Raw genomic sequence first — 20,599 nt, forward strand, 5'->3', positions numbered from 1 at the left:
CCTCTGGATGTTCTTTAGGCTTGCATTAATTAGCTGTCATGTTCTGCCCGGCGCTGCCTAATAACTGCATGATTATAGAAGAAGAAGAAGAAAAAAAAACTAATTAAAACTACAAATCAGCTCCACAATTAGCTGATTTCACATTCATGTCAATTGACACCGGCGCTCCGGTCCCATTGTGTCCGCTGGTCAAACATTATTGCTGAGCGGCCGCTGGAACCAAAAATAGCCACCCCCTTACACACACACACACACACACACACACACACACGTAAAGGTTGAAGAACAGTTGGCAGCCTGGAATAATATGTAGGCAGTGTCCCCGGGTGTGTGTGTGTGTGTGGGGGGGGGGGGTCCCACGGGCATCACCCCTGCGCACCGCGATCACAGCCGGGCCCCGGGCGTCCCCGCCGCTGCGCTTTATTCTTCCTCCTCCTTCTGTGTCCTTCATTAATTTTTATAAAGCGTGAACAATAATTTTTTTTTTTTTTAATGTTTGACTCAGATTCCGTCACCACCTTCAACCCCCCAAGGAATAAACATCGAGTGGAAATATGCTGCTGTTAATTACGAGACATTTTAAGTGCGGGTTTCTCGCTTTATGTGGGGTTGAGACCTTGTAGAGGCGTTGAACAGTAGAAACCTGCAGGTCCAGACTGACTCAACACTGCCCCCTACCGACACTCACAAGCCACGACAGTACATTGTGATTTCAGTCTCTTTAAATCAAACCAAAGTCAAATTCTAAAAAATGTTTTTGTAGTTTGGTCTTTATTGACTTCATTTTTATGCTCAATTGTAGTTTTAATCCCCCACCCCCACCCCCACCCCAAGAATAAACAGAGGAGACCTTGGCTTCATATATTACTTCTGAACAAATAAAAATAGTGCTACGATACAGATCACATTTTTTAAAAAAAAAAGACATCTAAACAGACAAATGCAACATCACAACAGCGGGAGGGAAGGCTATGAGAAGGAGAAAGTGCTAATTCAAGATGCGGTGTAATCTAGTCTGGTTGAAATGTTAATTTAGTCTGGGGGGGGGGGGTTGAGGGAGAAGGCAGGATGTACAGAGCAGACAGGCCAGAAAAGGAGGAGGATGGTAACAAAACAGAGGACTTCCTGTGGAGAATGAAGAAGATGAGAGGCTAAAGTGAAGGGACACAGAGTGGGACAGGCTGAAATGGCAATGTAAGCACAAAGTGGAACACAGCTGGGCAGTGAGACGTCCAGCCTCAGCTTTGGACACAGATGACAACATCCTCCACGCCTGCGTGACAAAAAGCCTCCATGCCGTGAGACAGACTTGTAAAGCTTAACAAAAAAATATATTTGGTCAAGAAAGATAGGCATTGGTTTAAAAAATAAAAACCCAAAAAATGATAGTCTTACATCTCAGTCAATTACCTATTACTCAAATCTTTCCATGCAGATAGTTTGTTTTGAGCCATCCATTACTTTTACTCACATCACTCAGCTTACTTCATCATTTTACACAAGCAGGAGTATGTGCAGACTCAGAATTCTACAGAGAGACTTCAGAATGGTATCACTATGTAATGGATAGACCATAAAATAGTTCCCCTAAACAACTCCTCAGTGTTTCTGCAGCAATTTTGCAACCACCTTGTTTAAACAAACAGCTCCTGCCGTCCCTTTGTACGTTGAAGCATTCTGTCATTGTACATGATAGACTCAACTATTTATAGTATTCAAACTACTATTTTTTAATATTCAGTCTTATGTGTTGCCGGTTTGAACACTACATGGTCAGAATTTCTTCAATTATGAAGTACTGGTTAGGGTTACTGGTTTCTTTCTATAATAAAACTTGTCTGAAGCTGATCAGTCACTGTCAACTTTTGTAAATTATACATTTTTGTGCACTGAGCACCAAATAAGAAAATCTATTAAGCTTCATCTACATAGTAGAGAGGCAACAATAATCTTAGAAATGATCACAGGAAAATGAAATGATTTCATACGTCCTAGAGATTATTTAACCAGCAGAAATGCCAAACATTGTTTGATTTTAAAATGAGCTGCGCTGCTTTTACTTTTTCAATATTTGTATAATCTTTAAAATATTCTGGGTTCAGGATTGCTGTTTGTACAAAGCAATTCGTGAAAAATTAATAAACCTTGGTCTGTGGAAAATTTATTACAAAGACTCGACACAAACATTTGACGTTAGCACAGTTATTATCACAGCTTAAGACTCTTATCTTTGAACCGAACGCATCTGCGTTGCCGAATACTACCAGAGTGAGTGAGTCTACTTTTATTTTTAAGGTGAACCTCACCTTTAATTTACATCCTGGTCGACAATAGGATTTTGCCTTTTTCCTGATATAATGATAAGCTGCTCGGCACAGACGGCCAGACTAATGGATGGCACCCAACAGCACAATGAATGGTCCCTGATAGCACACACTGTAACCCTGATACTCACACAACTCTAACTCTACAGACACACTCATGCTGATATCTGCCATATGGTGCACATGAGGTATAGTCTTTGTCTTGTCTTCTACTGCACACAGCGTGGGGAACAAAACCAGCCAGGAATGAAGAACTGGGAGGTTTGAAATGCACAGACCTTCCAACAGTTTGTCATCAGCAAAGAGGAAGCGCAGGGAAACGGAGAAAGTTTTCAGAACAGTTGCCAACACAACAGAAGGTGACGGATCATCTGATAACACTAATAATCGCATTGTATTTGCATCGTGAGCGGCATGGAGCTCTGGTGTTCAGATACACAACAGTATAATAGAGACGGCCTCCTCATGAGTTGAGATGAAGAGACCGACCACCCACACATCCACACACAAACACGCATACACACACCCACATTCTCTTGGCTGCATTCAAGTCTGTCGGGGGGAAAATAAAATCAAAACCTGCAGTCAACGTTATATCAATGGGCACAAAAAATGAAATTGCTGTGACGCGTCATCTTCACTGAGAACAGAAAGAAAATGAAATACCCATACACCAAATAAAGCTTTGGAAATTGCACTCTGATGTGGCACGAACCCAACCCAGCCCCTTCCTCGATATTTACATTCAGTAGTTCTCTCTGGGATGGAGCAAGTATAGAAAAAGACACAAGTTCTTACAAAGCAGAACTCAATGAGATTTCAGAGACGACAGGTCCCCTGTTGTGTCTGAAGATCAGTTCTGGCAGTTGTTTACGTTTTGAAAGCGCTCCGGGTTCACCCAAAGAGATGTCCAGTGACAGCTAGCGGCTGCCCCCCCCTGCTGTGCAGTCAGTCCCGTTACAGTGGACCCTTGGTCTCCGATTTGAAGTCTTTGTGGTTCTATTTGACAAAACACAGATCCACTGCTGCCTGTCGTTGGCCCCCTCCATGGGTCTGACTCTTGGTCCAAGGAGCACGGTCTATTTTTACTGATTCAATTAGTCAACATTGGTTCTTAGCGCAGTTTTAGCTTGAAGGCAGAGATCTCCATGGGATCCAGGCTGATCATGGAGTCATTGGCCAGAGGCGTCCTGGAGTGCATCAGAGTCAGAGACATGGGCTGGAGCAGCTGCAGGTCCAGGTTCTTGAACAGCCCGGATATGCTCAGCTGCAAAGAGAGAGACAGAAGGCCAGGAAAAGGGTGTTACAAACCCACGAGGTGGTTAGGGAATGTCAAATTTAGTTTTTAATGAAGATAGAATTCAGAAAAATAAGTCAAAGGAGCAACAACAGATTTTGAAAATATTCCAGAGAAGTAAAAATGTTTTGTACAGAACGACCCTTGTTAATTTACAGAAACACAAAAAAAAAGATTTAATTTGTTGATTTAAATTCTTTCCAACTGAAAATCAGAGAAGAAGTCTTCATTTTATAATCTGAAAACATGATGCGTGTGTTTCCGCCCGACCTGTCCCTGGGTGGTGGTGCAGTTGAAGGCCAGGTTCTGAGCTTCCAGGCCGCAGTCCAGAGCCAGTCGGTGAAGAAGCAATGCCGTGTAGGGAGACGGAGAGAGTGGGTCTTCCTGCTCAGGCACATGCAAAGACAATCAGGTTGAGTCAATACGGCAGAGTTAAAGCGAGTCAGCGCTGCTACTCTGTTTCATCACCTGGCTCTGGATGCTGCGCAAGTTCACCAGACGGAAGTCGCAGGGCATGATGGACTTGAGAGGGGCGAAGGTTTGCAGAGGAGGGACGCCACGCCTTTTGGGCAGGACGGGCAGCGCCAAGACCTCTTGGTTCAGAAAGGCGCTGGTCATGTGACTGAGTATAGATGGGAAGCTATTTGTTGTACTGTCCATCATCTGTAGGAGGGCAGAAACATATCAATTAAGCGACACTGATGCAACATTAGTGAGTCATTATTTTGCAACTGCTACACTACATGTGGAATAGGCTCTAATCAGTATGAGCTACGATTCATCTCTAATACAGACAGCGCTAATCGATCCATATTTGGCTTCTAACACACACAGCGCTGTGATGCAGTTTCATCATCCAGCAGCTCTGTGTTAAAACTGTTCATGATAATCGGGATGAAGTTGCAACAAATCAGCTGATGCTGTTCACTCTCTGTCAATGTTCTACTTAACAAATGATACAATTTGTTGCTTTCAACTGCACCGTCATAAAGATGGACTGGTTTGGAAATGTCTACGGAGGTGGAGGAAAGCAAAAAAAAAAAAAAAAAAGGTACAGCACACACTAATGTCAGCTATCAAGCACCCTCGCTGTTGCCACAGCAACGTTACCTCTTGAACTCCGCCACTCAAGATTTTGGAGAGCAATGAATGAAAGAAGGAAGAGAGTTTGGCAAAGATGCCGTCATACTGAGGGTAATGAAGTGGAAAAGGAAGAGAAGGAAGTCGGAGAAAAGAGAATAGCAACAACAAATAAAACAGATGGAGTGTTAATTAGTACTGCTAAAATAAAACTAAAGGGGTTAATAAGCACAGCATGAAGGACATAACACTCATGCTCCACAGATTTGATTCATTTAGCTCCACAGAGTCAGATGTGGTGTGAAGGAATTTTCAAGGGAACCTGACCAAAATACATTAGCTGCCTTTGTCGACATTTTCCTGACCTTGTTTCCTGTAGATCTCCTCTCCAGTAGGAGCCGGAAATGGTTGATGGTCTTCTTGTTGTCCTTCAAGCCCTGACCCAGTCCACGGTTGTCATCTTGCATCAGCCGCCTGTCCATGATCACTTCAAGCTGGCCTGAGGGAGGAGAAACATGAGCGTGAACAACAGCATTCACACACAAACTGGTGGACTGAATTTTGAAACAAAATACACAGCTCCATATGTTCCCTTTATAAAAGGCCTCCATAAGTCACGTGGATGATAAAAGGATTAGCTCAATACATTATTCGTATAAACAGTTTTTATTCCTGAAATCCTCAAGATTGAAGACAGAAAGAAATAAACTACTGAAACTGTAATATATGAAAAATAAAAGGATTTCAGGAATAACTTAATTTAAAAAAACAACATGGAAAAGCATTAAATAAAACAATGAAATACAGACCACTCTCCAAGCTGCTCACACCCAGAGACTGAGCTGTGTGCAGCGTGAGGCGGTGGTGGCTGTCCTGAATGTACGCTTGGCTGGGCATGGGGTAGAAGTTCGCCTGCAGGGGGAGCTTTAGGTAGTGTTGACGGGGCTGCATCTACAAGAAGACATCAAACAGCATGATGTCAGTACATCCATCAATGTTCTTGTCGGAAAGACTATTGTGGTCCCAGCAAACTACAGGCGAGAGGTGGGGTACACCCCTGATAAGACGTCAACTTATCGCAGGGCCACACAAAAGACAAACAGACACGCACACGCTCAAACCGAGAGACAATTTGGTGTGACCAGTTCACCTAAACTAAAGGTTTTTAGAAGTGGGAGATCATGCAGACATGCGGAGAACATACAAATTCCACACAGGATGGAATTGAACCTGGAATCTTTTTGCAGTGAAGCATCAGCGCCACCAACCACCCATCCATCAAATTTCTAGAATTATGTTTCACAAGTGGACCGGATCGGACACTGGGAGCGAGGCGGGTTATACCCTGGGCTGGCTGCCAGTTTAATTTTAGTCACTAATTCCAATTTGCCTACACTGCCTGCTTTGAGACTGTGAGACATGCAGATTCCACACAAAAATGATGGCAACCCAGAATATTTTTTTGTTACAAGACCACGACAACATTGTGCCACCTAGAAAATGACACATCTCAACAGTATAGTAAGGAGCGATAATAATTAAACATAAAACATACTACTATACTGCCAATACAATTATATTGTCAGTTAGTTCTTAAATTTTTAGAAATACCCTTGTGATTGTGTACAACCCCTCCTATAATTACAGATGAACGTTTCCCTTGTGTTTCTTACTTTGTGGATTGCAAATGATGGAACTGACCTGAAAGCCATTGAGATCTGTGTAAAAGACATCCCCACTCTGGATGTTAGTGACCAGTCGCATCGCCAGCTCCTTATTGGTCTGGTCTCTGATGTCTACCATGGTGCTGATGTCCACAGACAGCCCATCCACCCCTGGCAGAACAAAATCATCAACAGGACAACTGAGAAATGTGATCTCACAATCCTGACTGTAAATGTTACTGTCGTGTGAAGAAACGCAACTGATGGAAGAGTACCCAATTGATACACACATTGACATTTTGTCACGCATGTTGTCACGTACCTGGCACGTTGTGTATACGAATGGTCTGCTGGAAATGTTGGTAGTGCGCCACCACCTCTGAGAAGAGAGGCCCCTCCACAACACGCACCACAGCGGGCTCTTTCTGATTGTAAGGCTGAAAGGACGAACAGGCAAAGTGAAAGAGAGCAGAATGAAATGCTAAAACTTTCCAGAACACTGGAAAAAGCTTTAGGAAACAACAGAAGATTACAGCATGAAAACAAGGCCCTGACACTCAGTGGTGTTTCAAGAAAACATGAAGCAGCACACAGTCTGCCTGCTTACTTGCCCCGAGCAGCCAAGCATGATGCAATGACAGAATTCACAAGCAGGCAAACATCAAAATACACCAACTGACAGAATACCTTTGCCGTTCCATCAGGCAGGAAGAGGTAAGCGCCACTTTTGTCTTTGGAGGGACGGGTGCCATAAACCATAAATTGCATTTGAACCTTCACTTCTTCATGATCATCCTTGCGTTTGATACTCTGCAGATCAAAAAGCAGTTGAAGAGGAATCATGCAGAGCAAGAAAAAAAAAACAAATTAAGAGAGGAGATGAAAGGATTTTTCAAGAGCAACAACACATGCCATGTTCACTTTGATAATACAGGCCAGATTTACAGAGATGTGGTGCTCATGGTTTTTTTCTCTCTCTGACAGATCGAAGTGAAAACATCACAAAAGTTTTTGAACTTAATTCAGACAGAAGTTGGTGTAAACCAAACCTCCAGCAGGCCAGTGGTTCCAGAGAAGCCCAGGATCAGAGACTGACTGCTGATGTAGAACGTCTGAGAGTCGGACTGCTGAGATCGGACAGGAAGTGGGTCCCCAGCTCGAGCAGTGACGCCCCGGCCAGGCAGCCGCAGCAGGGTGTCGGAGCGGAGCGTCATGGGCGAGTCGGGGGACTCATAAATATGGAACACAGCCAGGCCCAGAGGTGGCAGACGTACCATGAATGTTGCCTAGATGGAGGGTCAAAGAATGGTGATAAACTACATCATCGTTGCAATTAAAAATGTGAACAAACCCTAAAAGCTTGTGTTTTACAGCCTCTGGCTTGGCTCTGCTCGCTAATTTTAATGATGAGTGTTGACCGTAACGCATTCTTTATTAGCTAAAAGCATTTAAACATTGGCAGCGTGCTGTAATTAAAGCGAGATGAAAGATAGCGTCATTGAAAATAGATTTCTCATTTTGAGTCATTATTATTGGCTGGGGAATTTTATTTACGCATAATAAATGAATCAGCAGGGCTGTTCTTGATATTGATGGGAAGCTTTTTGTTATTACTGCGCAATCAATATACAATTTGTTCTGCTTCAACTTGGACTGTTTTTATTTTTTGTTGTGGGGGGGGGGGTAAGAAGAACCAAAAGAAACACTGAAAAAAGGGATAAAACCCGTAACAACTATAACTCTGAGGGCTCCTTATTCAAAGTCTAGTTATAGTGTATTACTTACTTCACACTCATTCAGTTAGACATAATTGTGAAATTAATTTAAAGTCATAGCCATAGCAGCGATCTGTCTCTACCACTTGCACCAGACATAACCCTTATTAAAATATGTATTTGCCTTCCCTGTGAAAACCTGCTACCTACATAACCCCCAGGGCAACTTGACCCCCTGTCGGTTCTGTCAGAAGCTCAGGTGTGCTCTGCTATACAACATTCTAGTAGCCTCGAGCAGCGATGAGGTGTAAAATTTATAGTCTTCAGCCCCAGCAGGCACAGACTCAAGTTATATTACTTGAGGCAATTTATCAACCTTCATAAATATCCCTCGGGAGTTTTTTTTTTCTTGCATAAGCAGCGGTCATTCCCAACAAGGCTTTACGTCCATTCTCAACCACATTAAACAACTGCTGCCAGTACTTACCTCAAACACTTCTGCGCTCATTTGACTGGCAGAGCTCCACTGAGCACTGAGCTGCACGGGGAGAGTCTGACCATCCTCCGTAAGCACCCGCACTTTAACCGTGTTGACCAACACAGTCACCGCACACAGCCGCTCCTGCTCGATGGGGTTGAACAGGACCATGTATCTACGTAAAGAACAGGTTTGATGGGGGGGGGGAGCAATCAGAGGAAGAAGATGGGAGAGGAGACGCCGAGAGGGGAGGCAGCGTAGATGAAAAGAGCGAGGGGATGCTGATAATACCTCGGTCCTGCTGGGTCTAGCTCGATTAGTGTGCGCTGAGGCAGCGAGTCTTGAGTAGCACGTCTGTCATCCTGCAGAAACAAAAAAACAAAACAGAAGACACACTGAATGCCCGAACAAGCACTTAAACACAGGTTTTTCATGCAATTACTCCACATTTCCTCTTACCGTCTCCAGGAAGGATTCCGTTTGGTAGAAGCGATAAAACTCTTTATTCTTCATCACCAAGAAGTGGGCAGCATTGATGATTACTCTTTTCAGGCCGATGAGGGAGCGCAGTAATCTTTATAGAAAGCAAAAGAATGAATTCTTAACTGCAGCACTCACAGAAGACTATAATCAGTCATGCTTCAAAGTATTAACATGCTAATATAAAGCCACAGACATGAGGCAAAAGGAGGCAGTTTTTATCTATCATAAATTTAGTGCCTATATATATATTTTATACATATATATTTTTCCCATTATAATTAATGTAAATAATTTTAATCCCTTCCAGGTCTAAAAAACAACTTTTTCTAAGTTTGTTTTATTTTGTATTTATTTTTTTTTATTTTTTTAAACTATTTTACACCATAAACTGCACTGTATACTGTTTACCATAAATAAAAAGGCGTAGAAAAATACACTGTTTTATTTTAATAAAAGATATCCTATCGAACTTTGAACATGAATGCGCTACGGAGGAAGCATCCTGGGCAGTTCACTCGGCTCCCGAGTGAGTCGCGTTCAGGTACGCTCGGCTTCATTCGGTTTGGTCGAGAGCCGGATTTTGATCGAGTTCAGAGACGTAAAATTCTCGGATTTTCTGGTCGAAAACCGATTTGGTCGAGAACAGAAGCGTTCGAAAACCGAGGTTTGACTGTATGTACATACATATACACACACACACATATTATATATACACATATATACATACATATGTACATACATACATATATATACATACTATATGTATATATACAGTATACTGTATATATACTGTACAGTATATATTCAATCTGAAACACATGCCAACATCGCTTATCAGATCCTTACTTGTTGCCATAGTCGATGACCACATTTTCCTTTGCTGTACCAGTGATAGCATCATGATGCTGAAAAAGCCCAACAGATCGCCTGGCATCCACCAACAGGCTATAATCTGAAATTGGGTAACGCCCTTCCATTCCAGCGTGTCGAGCGTTTGCAACTGCCAGGCTGTAGAGGATCTCTGCCCCCCTGGAAGGAGATTGAAGAGAGGACAATAAATAGCTTCATCTAATTAGCAAAGCAGCTTAAATAACCACATTGTTTTAGGATGGCGGGTGATTTTTAAAAGTTTGGAAAGCATCCCAGAAGAATTTTGTCTTCAGTTTAATTGTTACATCCTGCTTCAAAGTGGTGATGTATTATAATTCTCAGTGTTCGTCCGTTCGTTAGTCCACCAAGAAAATGAGATGATGACCTTGACCTCGAGAAAGCTAGGTCAAAGTCAAATTTCAACTTTTGTTCTCTCAGGAACTGGATAAAGTAGAAAGACGAGGGAGAAGGCCAGTGTGAGTAAGACCATAGATAAAAACACTAGCTTTGATCTCTGAGCTACGCAAGTAGGTCAGGGTAAAACTTTGAATTCAAGGGTGTCGCTGGATGTTGCAGTCTGTGACTGCCTTGTTCATAGCTGTGAGGAAAAGGTAAAAAGTGCTTGGCAAGCAACCAATTCATACTTTTAAAAATTATGTACATAGGTATGTTCTTAGACTTTATTGAAATGTTTGACTAACTCTGTATGCAAATGATTCATTTTGTTTAAAAAAAAAAGGCTTCCAATGTTTTAGAAAAATATTTATAGAAAACATTTAGTTTATTAATTGCCATTTCTTCTGAACTGGAAGCAACATTTTGGTCTTTGTGCAAAGACAAACTAGAAGAACAGAATGGCTCGCTGACATTTTGATGATGTACTATATGAGTGATTAGCTGGAGATTTAAAAAGCACTCATAGCAGTTAGAAGCTTACACAATTAAAAAGAAAAATCGATCAAAAATGACTCCAAATTAGGAAGACAGTGAAGTCCAGGAGTTCTTGAACCTCTTGAGCATAGTATAAGGTCAGACGTCATAACAGGGACGTAACATTAGCCTCTCTAAGACTTACATTATAACTTCACCTTGGTGTGAGTGTTCTTACCATGTCAGCTTCACACATTAACAAGAGTAAAATCAGGCGTAGTTCACCATCTCCCCAATTAAAGGTCATCCTGTGGGCTTATTATAATGGACTTCTGTTGCTTCCACATTGGGATATCCCCCAGGCTAGGACCGACACCCCAGCATAGAACTACAACATCCCCCTCTAGTCAGACAAAATGCCTGTTTCAGTGCTGTTACTACTTCCACAGGCATCACCAAGTTGGAACAAACTGACACCCCATTACTCCCACATTGTGTTCAAATTAACTGCTGGGCAGAATAAAGTTGTTTCAGGCCATGAACGAAAGCGCTGTCTGAACAGGGTTATTTTCATCGCCATTATCGAGTGCAAACAAAAATGGGTGTCATAGAGAAGTGTCTTTGTGGTGGTGCTGCCACGCAATCTCTGTGTATAAAGCTATAGTATTTTAAAGCAGTGCACACTGCAGGCATCAGTGATGTGTGACTGAATCTCTCTCACCTGAGGTGTGACTCTATAACGCGATCCAAGCTCTTGTAAAAGGGTCGAGAGGTAAAATAACCAGTCCAGTAGTGGTCTTCACGGTCTGCATAGGCAAAGAAATCTCCGCTAAGCACAGGGTAGTCTGCTGGTCTGGACCCCTGGGCCACGCCATGTGCTTTGTATACAGCGTTGAAGTAGTCAGTCAGAGTCCCAAACTGAGCCTGGATAAGCAGCCAGACAGACAAGAAATACATTCTTCACTCAACCGCAGCTAAAACAAATAAATAAATTCCCAGAGATATGCATGCGCCTTTCATCTCGCATGGCACCTCCAATGAAATGTGACAGATTCTCCGCTCTGTCGGCAAGTTAAACTATCTCTGCATGATTCATTATCACAAGAAAGGTTCCGCCGAGAAGCGCAAGAACATCGAAAAAGGCAACACTGACAGTTGACAAATTATTCCCTCACTTGTACGTGTAGCTCTGGGTGAGAATTCATGTAGTCAAACAGCTTCTGGTAGTTGATGTACTGTTGATCCCACTCCAGCGCCTTGTCATAGCGAAAGTCATCTCCCAGGGGGACAAGGAGGATCTTACTGCGGTACAGTTTTGACTTTTTACGGTACTGATCCAGGAGTAGGTTTGCCCTGATTGAGAGAGAGGAAGGTTGACAGGGGGAAACATTGAGGGCACATTTCTTGGCATCAAAATTTAACCCCTTCTGCCAATATTGTAGGATACAGCCCAGCAGGTGTTTTCCATTAAGCAGTGGAATATGTCTTCTGGAAAGTTCTTCTACGAAAGCAGCTCAACGGGGTTGATATTCAAAACTAAATCAGAATACATGCAAGACGACTGATGCAGGACACTTGAGGAGCAGGAGACTCAGAATGTTTGGTTCTTTGCAGAATGAATGATTTAAATGATCATCACTATGTCATGGATTAAATTTCTGAAGTTATTGGACACCTATAATGAAATTAACTGATGAATAAACACGAACAGACAGAAAAGCCATTTCCACTGCATTAACAACAGAATCAGAGATAGTCGACCACCACGCGTCTCACCTCTCTGCTACATTGGCCTCAACCACAGCTTTCGGTGGAACTTTCCACGGACAGTTTATCCGACCTCCTGGTAACCTCTTGAAATCAAACTGGCAGCAGATCTTCGGGTCAGGCCCACAGGTGTGAGGCACGTCATAGCTGTAAAAAGGCATCATGTGGCAAAAGATGTCCGTGCTCGATCCTGTGTCTGTCGAGCAGTGAAAAAGAGAAAGCAGACCTTTGGCATGAGAGACATCCGTTGTCGAGCGCTGCTCCAAAAGTATCAGATTAAAATGCACAAAAAGGTATATTCTGTTGTGATAATGACACCAGTGCCCTTAACTCACTGGTTGTCAATGACATCTATAGACGTCAATTGTGTTTTTCAACGGGAAGGGGTGGGGCACGGATAGCAAATCAAGGAAAGAAGTGCGGCAGCTTACGATGCAACAACTTTTGTGTATGTCAGGGCTCAGGCTGAAAGCACCAATAAATGTTCGGAGCATCGGAGAAAGTCGACTGAAGGTGATCAATTGCAACAAAGCGCTGGCAGCCAACGAGTTACTGAAGACTTGCCATTTTAAGGTCACAACCCATATTTCTGAAAGGACCACCAAAATTCACACTGGTTACTGCAGCAAAATGTACACAATACAAACAAACCCAAAATTAATACAGGAAACTGATCATCTCTGTTATCTGTTTCAGATCAAATGTTTCTTCTTTTTTTTTTCATTTTAAACCAATGAAGAATCAAGTATCTGTAAACGTTTAATTCATTAACAAATAATCATGGAGACAAATCCTTCGAGACAATAACACACTTTGTGTTGTTCTAAAAAAAGCTAAAGTGGCATGACTCACTCCGCAATGAGCTCAACAAAGATAAGCACTTGAATCAGATGGCACTGCTGGCTCTGCTCCACTCACCCCAGGATTGCCTCCACATAAACTCAAGGCTGCGGGTGGAGGAAAAGTGTTTTTTTATAGAGTAGTGGACTCTCTGGATGAGCATGCTGGTCAGGTTGGCCCTCTTCAGCAGAAAGGGCATTGTAGCGCTGTGGCCAAAAGGGTCCACCGCCCACCCACTGCGAGGAGTTATACCTATGAAAGCAAGACGAGGCAAGTTTATAATCATTTCAAAGGAAGGGGGGTACATGTTTTGCAAAATTCTCCTCAGCAGGGAGCCCTGAAAGTAGCAGAAAGTATTTTACCCCCCACTGGGTGAGATTCCCCGCCAGCTGAACTAGGAATGACAAGCTCAGATTTTACCATAACGCACTGAGAGACTTACGTTAGCCTTAAATATAGTGAAGCAAGGGGCAAGAATCCTCAAATATGATGAAAAGAAAAAGCACATCTTAAGCGTTATTCATAGTGATATAAATGAAATGGCCCGTGTAAACATTTCAGATTGCTTGTGTACCTAGATTTCTCTCCAGCCACTGATGTCCTTCAATGAGCTGGTCTATCATGGCAAAGTAATGAACATTGGCTTCATCCGTCATCACCCATCCTCCAGTCACAATCTCTAGCTGCCCTCCAAGTACCAGTCTGTCGAACAGAGAGGATAAGGAAGACAAGGTGACGATAATCCAGGCGTTAAGAAGGAGGGTCTTATTAACCAGAGAAGCTATTTTTAGAGGAATCTGAATACCACCCATTGAGTAAAATACTGGATTTAAAGAAGCGAGCATCAAAGACATCAAAACCAATTCCCAGATTTAGGAGGGCAATTACAGTATTTTCCGCACTATAAGGTGCACCTGATTATAAGGCGCACACAATAAAAAATAAATAAAATTTATTTGATAAACTGCACCGGCTGTAGTTGCGCAATCCGTCCACTAGACAGAGCCACGCTGCTCAGGCAAGTCATGATTGCATTCATGACTTCCTGACTACCTTTGAATGGCCCCTATTGTTATGTCAATAAGCCATTCTGAGCCTTATCAAGGAAACCTGATCACTTGATCACTTGGCCATCTTAGAAAGAAGTCAACACGCATATTAAAAAACCTGACATTAAAAACTGGTTTAAATTCATTATGAGTGCAGTCAGTGTGAACAGAGCGGATTATTTCCTGATCTGAAGTTCAAAGCAGATATTTAAGCTCCGACGTTAGTCTTCGTTTATTGATATTGTTTCGATCGATCGGTAGTCCAGTCGGAGGTGAGGTGCAGCTTTTTGCTGCTGTGTGTCCTAAACAATTTTTTAACTAGTTTTTAATGTCAGGCTGCTAATTTACTGGCAAATATGATGCTGTTTTACTCCTAGAACTGACTTTAACGTCGGTGTCTAACCGCCGTGAATCTCACAGCACGTCACTGCAGACAGAATACACAAGCCTGAATGTGCCCCTCCGCCGCCCCCCCAGAGCTATCAACTACATTTGTAAATCAATTGCAGCACACCCGTTGGCACCTTTGTCTAGCAGTGACTCTGCTCTTGAAATTTCAGAAAAGGCTGGAAGTTCAGCTTTGAGGGTCTTTCATTCACCTTTATGCCAGTTTCTCCGTGTGTTTCCACAGACTAATAGAATGGACCCTCACTAGATTCCAGCACAATGGCATTTTTAAGACCAATTAAGTTTAAAGTGGGTTATTTCCGATGCCAAATAGTTAGGAAATACTGAGATCAGTCAGTCAGTCAAACTTTATTAATAGAATTGTTTAAAGTTCCTTATGTTTTGCTACGTAATCACCGGTGCTCCTACAGTCTGCTCTACCGTCTGAGAGCAGCTCAGTCAGAGCCGGGACTTCGGTGACGCCCCTTGACTACCGTTGTTAGGGGGCGTAGGCCCGAGTGCCTTGTGAGGGGGCTCCTCTGGTGGTGGAGTGCGGCATGACTGGTGGCCAGACTGCCGGCTTTTTTTCAGCGATCGTGTTTTTAACCAATATTAATATGAATATTAATCCATATATAAGACACACCGGATTATAAGGCACACTACGAGTTTATGAGAAAATATTAGGCTTTTAGGTGCGCCTTATAGTGCAGAAAATATGGTACATGGAAAGCTGTATGCATCTCAAAGCAGTGATTTACTTGCGCATAGCCTCCTGCTTGTGTATATCTGCAGTCTCCCACCACTTGGAGAAGAAGGAAATCTCAGACCAGATGAACTTCCTGCGAGGATCTTCTGCTAGCTTCACCACCATGTTATTCAATATATGCTGCGTCTGGTCGGTGAAGTACTTGTCAAAGGTCTTGATCCAACCTAAAAAAATATGATTCTAGTCATGAGCAATTTGCACAAAAGCTGGCCAACCTTCCACTATTAGTTGGACTATGTTTGAAACAACACACAGTCCTGCCTTTATCTTACTGGCTGATACAAAGACAAGATGGCAGAGCAAGTAGGAGACTAAATCCTGTGGAAAATGCTGCCACGGATCAAAAATAAAACTCATATTTTATTCAAGTACAGCTCTTCCCCTCAAAAAGCTATTTAGCAGAGTGGTTTCAAAGAAAGTGACTGAAAAGCAGGGTGAATACCCAACAGAGTACAACAGACTATAATATTACAGTCCATAAACATCATGCAAAATATTTAGCTCATATTTTTGGCTAAAATATTTCACAGAAATCACAGTTCCACATCCTTCTCAAGTTCCATCATGAGCAGCAACACAGAAGTGGAAATATTAAAGAGAACTGGAACTCACACATGTGACAGTGTGTGTGTGTGTGTGTGTGTGTGTGTGTGTGTGTGTGTGTGTGTGTGTGTGTGTGTGTGTGTGTGTGTGTGTGTGTGTGTGTGTGTAAAAAAGAAACAAAACATTTACAGCTGACGTTAAACAAATGCCACACAAAATGAAACCTATTATTTCAAAAGATTAAGGACAAATGTGCAGGTTTCTGCTACCTCTCATATCATATAACTGTCAAGTTAACAAGCATGTGACAGGCTGCTAAAAATGCTTAATGGAAATGTCAGTCAAAAATATAATCTCAGCTAATCCATCCCTAGAAAAAGCTACAATTTTCCATTCCAAATATCTTTGTACTTTCATTGTTTGTGGCTATTCAGCATGTTTTAAACAACTCACCTGGATCATTGTGAGAGTGAGGGACCACAAACACTTGCAACGGTTCGCTGTCCCACTCTTCAGGTTCGTAAGTTATGTCAAAGCCTTGTTTCCACACGCCACCATCAGGGTTGTCAAACTTGAGTAGAGAGTATACGTCCAGCATCTGAGATGAAACGTAAACTCAGCATTTGCTCACCAAAAACAAGACAGAAATGACGGTAGAAAATTTGAGAACAAGGACAAATTAGCCTTGTATTGAGCTTACCTGAACATCTGCTTCACCAGGACTGCCTGCAGCAAATTGGCAATCCTGGGGCTTAACAGCGAAGAAACTGGGGCGCCCATCGAACGGCAGGACCCAGGAACCATTGGCACTCCTGAATGGCAGGTGGCCACTGGGAGACACAGCTCCTGTGTCTGTGAGCTCCATCACAGAGTCCTTTATGTGGCTGATGATTTGGTGGTTTTCCTCCAGGAGCTGCTCGAGCTGCTCTATCCGGTTCTGCAGAACTGAGATTTGGCTCTAAAAAAGCATACAGAAATACTTCTCACACAGCTGTCCAACATCATGGAACATGTGCAAACTACACCCACATTCTTCTTCTCTCTGTTACAATGAACAAACATGTGTTATACGACTGGAAATAAGAGTACTCAAACATCTCCTTATTCAGCCATGACTAAAAGCAGTTTGGAATTGACGAGCCCTCAAGCTTCTGTGAAAGGTTTGTGACTTGACATGAAAATTTACATTTGGAATGTTCACACAAAGAATACATACTACTCCTTGAGTTACAGGCTGAAAAAGGACTAATGTAAACAAAATCTGGCTTAAGCAAAATCTTTACACGTCCATCACATAAACAAAAAGATTAAAAACGTACAACTACAGTCATTTTTCTTACCCGTGGAAAGTTCCCGCCATTCTGTCGCCTTGCGGGGTCATGTTGGACTCGATCCAACATGAGATACAGCGAGAATACAGCCACACAGAATATGGCTCCTCCACACACCGTCACCTGTTTCCTCAGCTTCATCCTCTGGCACAGTCTTTTCCCAAAATTTAAAAAATGACCTTGACTCAGTTGTTTTTTTTCCCCAGCAAAGGAAAAGGTTTTTGAAAGCTTGAATGCAATCCTTCGCAGTACAGGGAAAATGATGGAATGTAATCTGCTACACAAGTATTAAGGGTTCAGTTTTACTGCTGCAATGCCTCCAGCCTCCATTCACCATACTGGAGACCAAAATGAAGAATGCTACAGCAATAGCTGGCAAGCACTAAATCAGCAATAGCTGGCAAGCAGTTTGTCAGCTCTGGCCAAACCACAGCCACCGGTGGGCTCCTTCAAAGTTGCCCTTGTTCTCAACCATCCAAAATCGATCAGGCTGCAGAATAAGAAAAAAAAAAAACAAGCGCCAAAAAGAGGGGGTCTCACACAGGGACCCTAGTGTTCCTGCAGCATGATATGTGTCGTTGTGGAACTGCCCTCTTGGTCCAGTATCCACTCCCACAACACCGTCTTGTCTTCCAGTGCAGACCTTTTGTTCACTTGTCCTCCAGTGCTGTCACCATTCACACTTTAAGCTCCATACAGTGTAAAGAAAAAGGCAAGGAAAAAAATATCTTGGCTTAACGCACCAACATGTTTTATCAAACCTGCCCAACGCAGAAAAGTGATACAAATGACATCCCCTTCTCAAGTGTGACACCATATCCACCGTGGCAACGTGGATAGTACATCTGTCCTTGATTACAACTTGGAGGATCTTCTTTAGCTGTTGGGAAAGGTTTTAATTAACGAAGCATGTAAAATATGCATTCAGTTTTCAAAACAAGGGCTGCAAATGACCAACTAACACTGGGTCAAATGATCAATGTGGGAAAAGGAAGAAACTATTTGTGTCATCTGGCAACTAAAGTCATGGATAGGGGGTTAGGGATCAAGCTGAGAGGCCTGTGTTTCTTCACAACACTAACAGGTGTTCCTGTTTCTCCCTGTGAACAAATCCAACAGGACATAATCCGCTCACTTCTCAGCCTGGGACTGTTTTAGCATTAGCAGATTGTTGGATTAATAACACAACATTTACATTTGCTCAGTCTGACTGAAAAATAGTCTCACTGTCTGTGACAAAATGAGTACAACTACAACCATATGGACCACAAATGATGAATAAATTCAACATGACAGGTTGGGTTAGCAGGGGCTTCAGTCCACTCTAGCTGATTGTATCTTCATAGAGAATAATCCTGCACGTTCATGCTCTTTGCTAAACTTCTAGATAAACAACGTTCTTCGGGTTATTGACTCAGTGTTAAATATTGACTTTGACTTTTGGTCTGCGTGGGACGCTAGCAAGATATCAGCGTTGCTTCAAACTTCAGAGCACTAAGATATCCTCATTTGAATGCTGTCCGACTTAAGCGCCTATACCCTACAGCTTATTATACATATATATTTCTATTTATTTTATCTGCTCCGTTCAAGTACTCCTTCATGCTTAAATAATGCCAGCACCTTTAATATTATCTGATTACATACGACGAAGCAGATGGACATGCTAGCGCTAGCTACAAGACGTTAAATTGAGTTATCACATGAACTCGACTGCTTTACGAGTCGAACAGCGTTACTATGAGGATTGTCATTTACTCAGAAATATGTGTAGAGAAATAGTCGCACATGTCGTTGTGTATCCGTGAAAACGATGCCCTGCATGTCAGGTTTAATCCCAACATAACAGACGGTAGCAAGTATTGGTTTGATAACATTAAGACAATGCGCGACTGATATTTCACTGCATCCACTTTCCACCTAAACCTCATCGAACATCCCATGACGACCTTAGGACCTTGTCTATTTGTGAACAAAACGAAGAAAATCTGACGTTACCATTCAACGGACTGTAATCCGGAAGATTGTAGAGCCAAGCAGCGTGTGTGCTGCTAGCTCCAGGATGACAGATTACCAACTGAAGCAGCTATTTTAGCAGCTAGCGCCTCTGAGCTGCTGCAAAGCCTTCTGGGAAACGAGGTGCTGCGCGTCAGTCAACAATTGACTGGCTGCTTTACATGTACGTACTGTAAATAAATTCATCACCTTTTCTACAATAAGAACTCTGTGTAGTGTGTGTATACGATTGCTTGCAACGCAGCATAAATCTGTATATTACTGAATCATTATTGCCTTAATATAATTAATTAATTTGTGTTCAAATTTATTTTAAATTGTGTAACGTCAGCATAATTTCAATGTTAATTACATAACACATATAAATATATACAATTTTGCAATAGTAAACAACCATTGCACATGGGATTAAATAAAATATATAGTATTTATCTGATGTCAGCAATAACCAAATTAAGATTTTAGAAAACGTTCTGAAACTTTCCAAAGGGGCTGTTACAGGCACCCGACTTCTATCCCATAATAATTTTAAAAAAGTAAGAAAGATTTGAACAAAGTGGTTTCAGCTCATAAACCTTGGAATATTACAGAACTGGAGTTCTTTGTCCATGAGCAGTAGTTTAAGATTCCTCAGGATCACTGCCAGGAGTAGGTGTCTGGCTATATTTTGTGTTAGTAGAAGGTCACAGCTGTAAAGCATGATCCACGAAATAATAGAGATGTTTGCATTGAATAATGTTAAGATCGGAAGTGTCAATAATAGTGGTGGTTTGATGTTAGGCTTACATTTGGTAATATCTGTCATTGTTTGTCATTGAAATCAACTAATAAATAGCATTATTTGCCAATAACTATAATATAAAAGCAGAATTAAATAATTGTGTTTCCACATCGGTACGCAATGAGTGAACATAACTTTTTTAACACTTGATCCATTTGACAGTACCTTATCACCCAGTTACCTTGTGCCTAGCATACCCACTTACCTATGATATGCAAATCTAATTAATTAATCTATGATTTGGAACATCCCACACAGTAGTTTAGAAACAAAGTAATGTTTGTCTGCAATTATATACTGTATATTTTGCTTAATTCAAGGTATCAAAGTGATAT

The 20,599-nt window shown here is 42.1% G+C and overlaps 1 protein-coding gene across 2 annotated transcripts; it reads right to left on the reverse strand.

The window, feature by feature from the left end:
• Window positions 1–3,424: 3,424 nt before the first annotated feature.
• man2a2 (mannosidase, alpha, class 2A, member 2) lies at window positions 3,425–19,581 on the reverse strand. 2 transcript variants are annotated; one of them, XM_068312883.1, is made up of 24 exons: window positions 19,466–19,581; window positions 17,477–18,347; window positions 16,837–17,094; window positions 16,590–16,734; window positions 15,586–15,757; window positions 13,963–14,090; window positions 13,467–13,640; window positions 12,558–12,744; window positions 11,957–12,134; window positions 11,503–11,705; window positions 9,888–10,070; window positions 9,018–9,132; window positions 8,850–8,920; window positions 8,568–8,733; window positions 7,415–7,651; window positions 7,053–7,175; window positions 6,688–6,802; window positions 6,403–6,536; window positions 5,511–5,652; window positions 5,067–5,200; window positions 4,732–4,809; window positions 4,090–4,284; window positions 3,892–4,005; window positions 3,425–3,591 (listed from the first exon to the last, which is right to left on the reverse strand). In XM_068312883.1, the coding sequence occupies exons 2-24, from the start codon at window positions 17,606–17,608 to the stop codon at window positions 3,439–3,441; spliced, it is 3,537 nt and encodes a 1,178-aa protein (XP_068168984.1). In that variant the 5' UTR covers window positions 17,609–18,347; window positions 19,466–19,581; the 3' UTR covers window positions 3,425–3,438. The 2 variants fall into 2 exon arrangements, with proteins under 2 accessions (XP_068168984.1, XP_068168983.1); XM_068312882.1 differs by lacking the exon at window positions 4,732–4,809.
• Between the last annotated feature and the right edge of the window lie 1,018 nt (window positions 19,582–20,599).

Source organism: Antennarius striatus, chromosome 4 (assembly GCF_040054535.1).
Source record: "Antennarius striatus isolate MH-2024 chromosome 4, ASM4005453v1, whole genome shotgun sequence".
In the NCBI taxonomy this organism is placed as follows: domain Eukaryota; kingdom Metazoa; phylum Chordata; class Actinopteri; order Lophiiformes; family Antennariidae; genus Antennarius; species Antennarius striatus.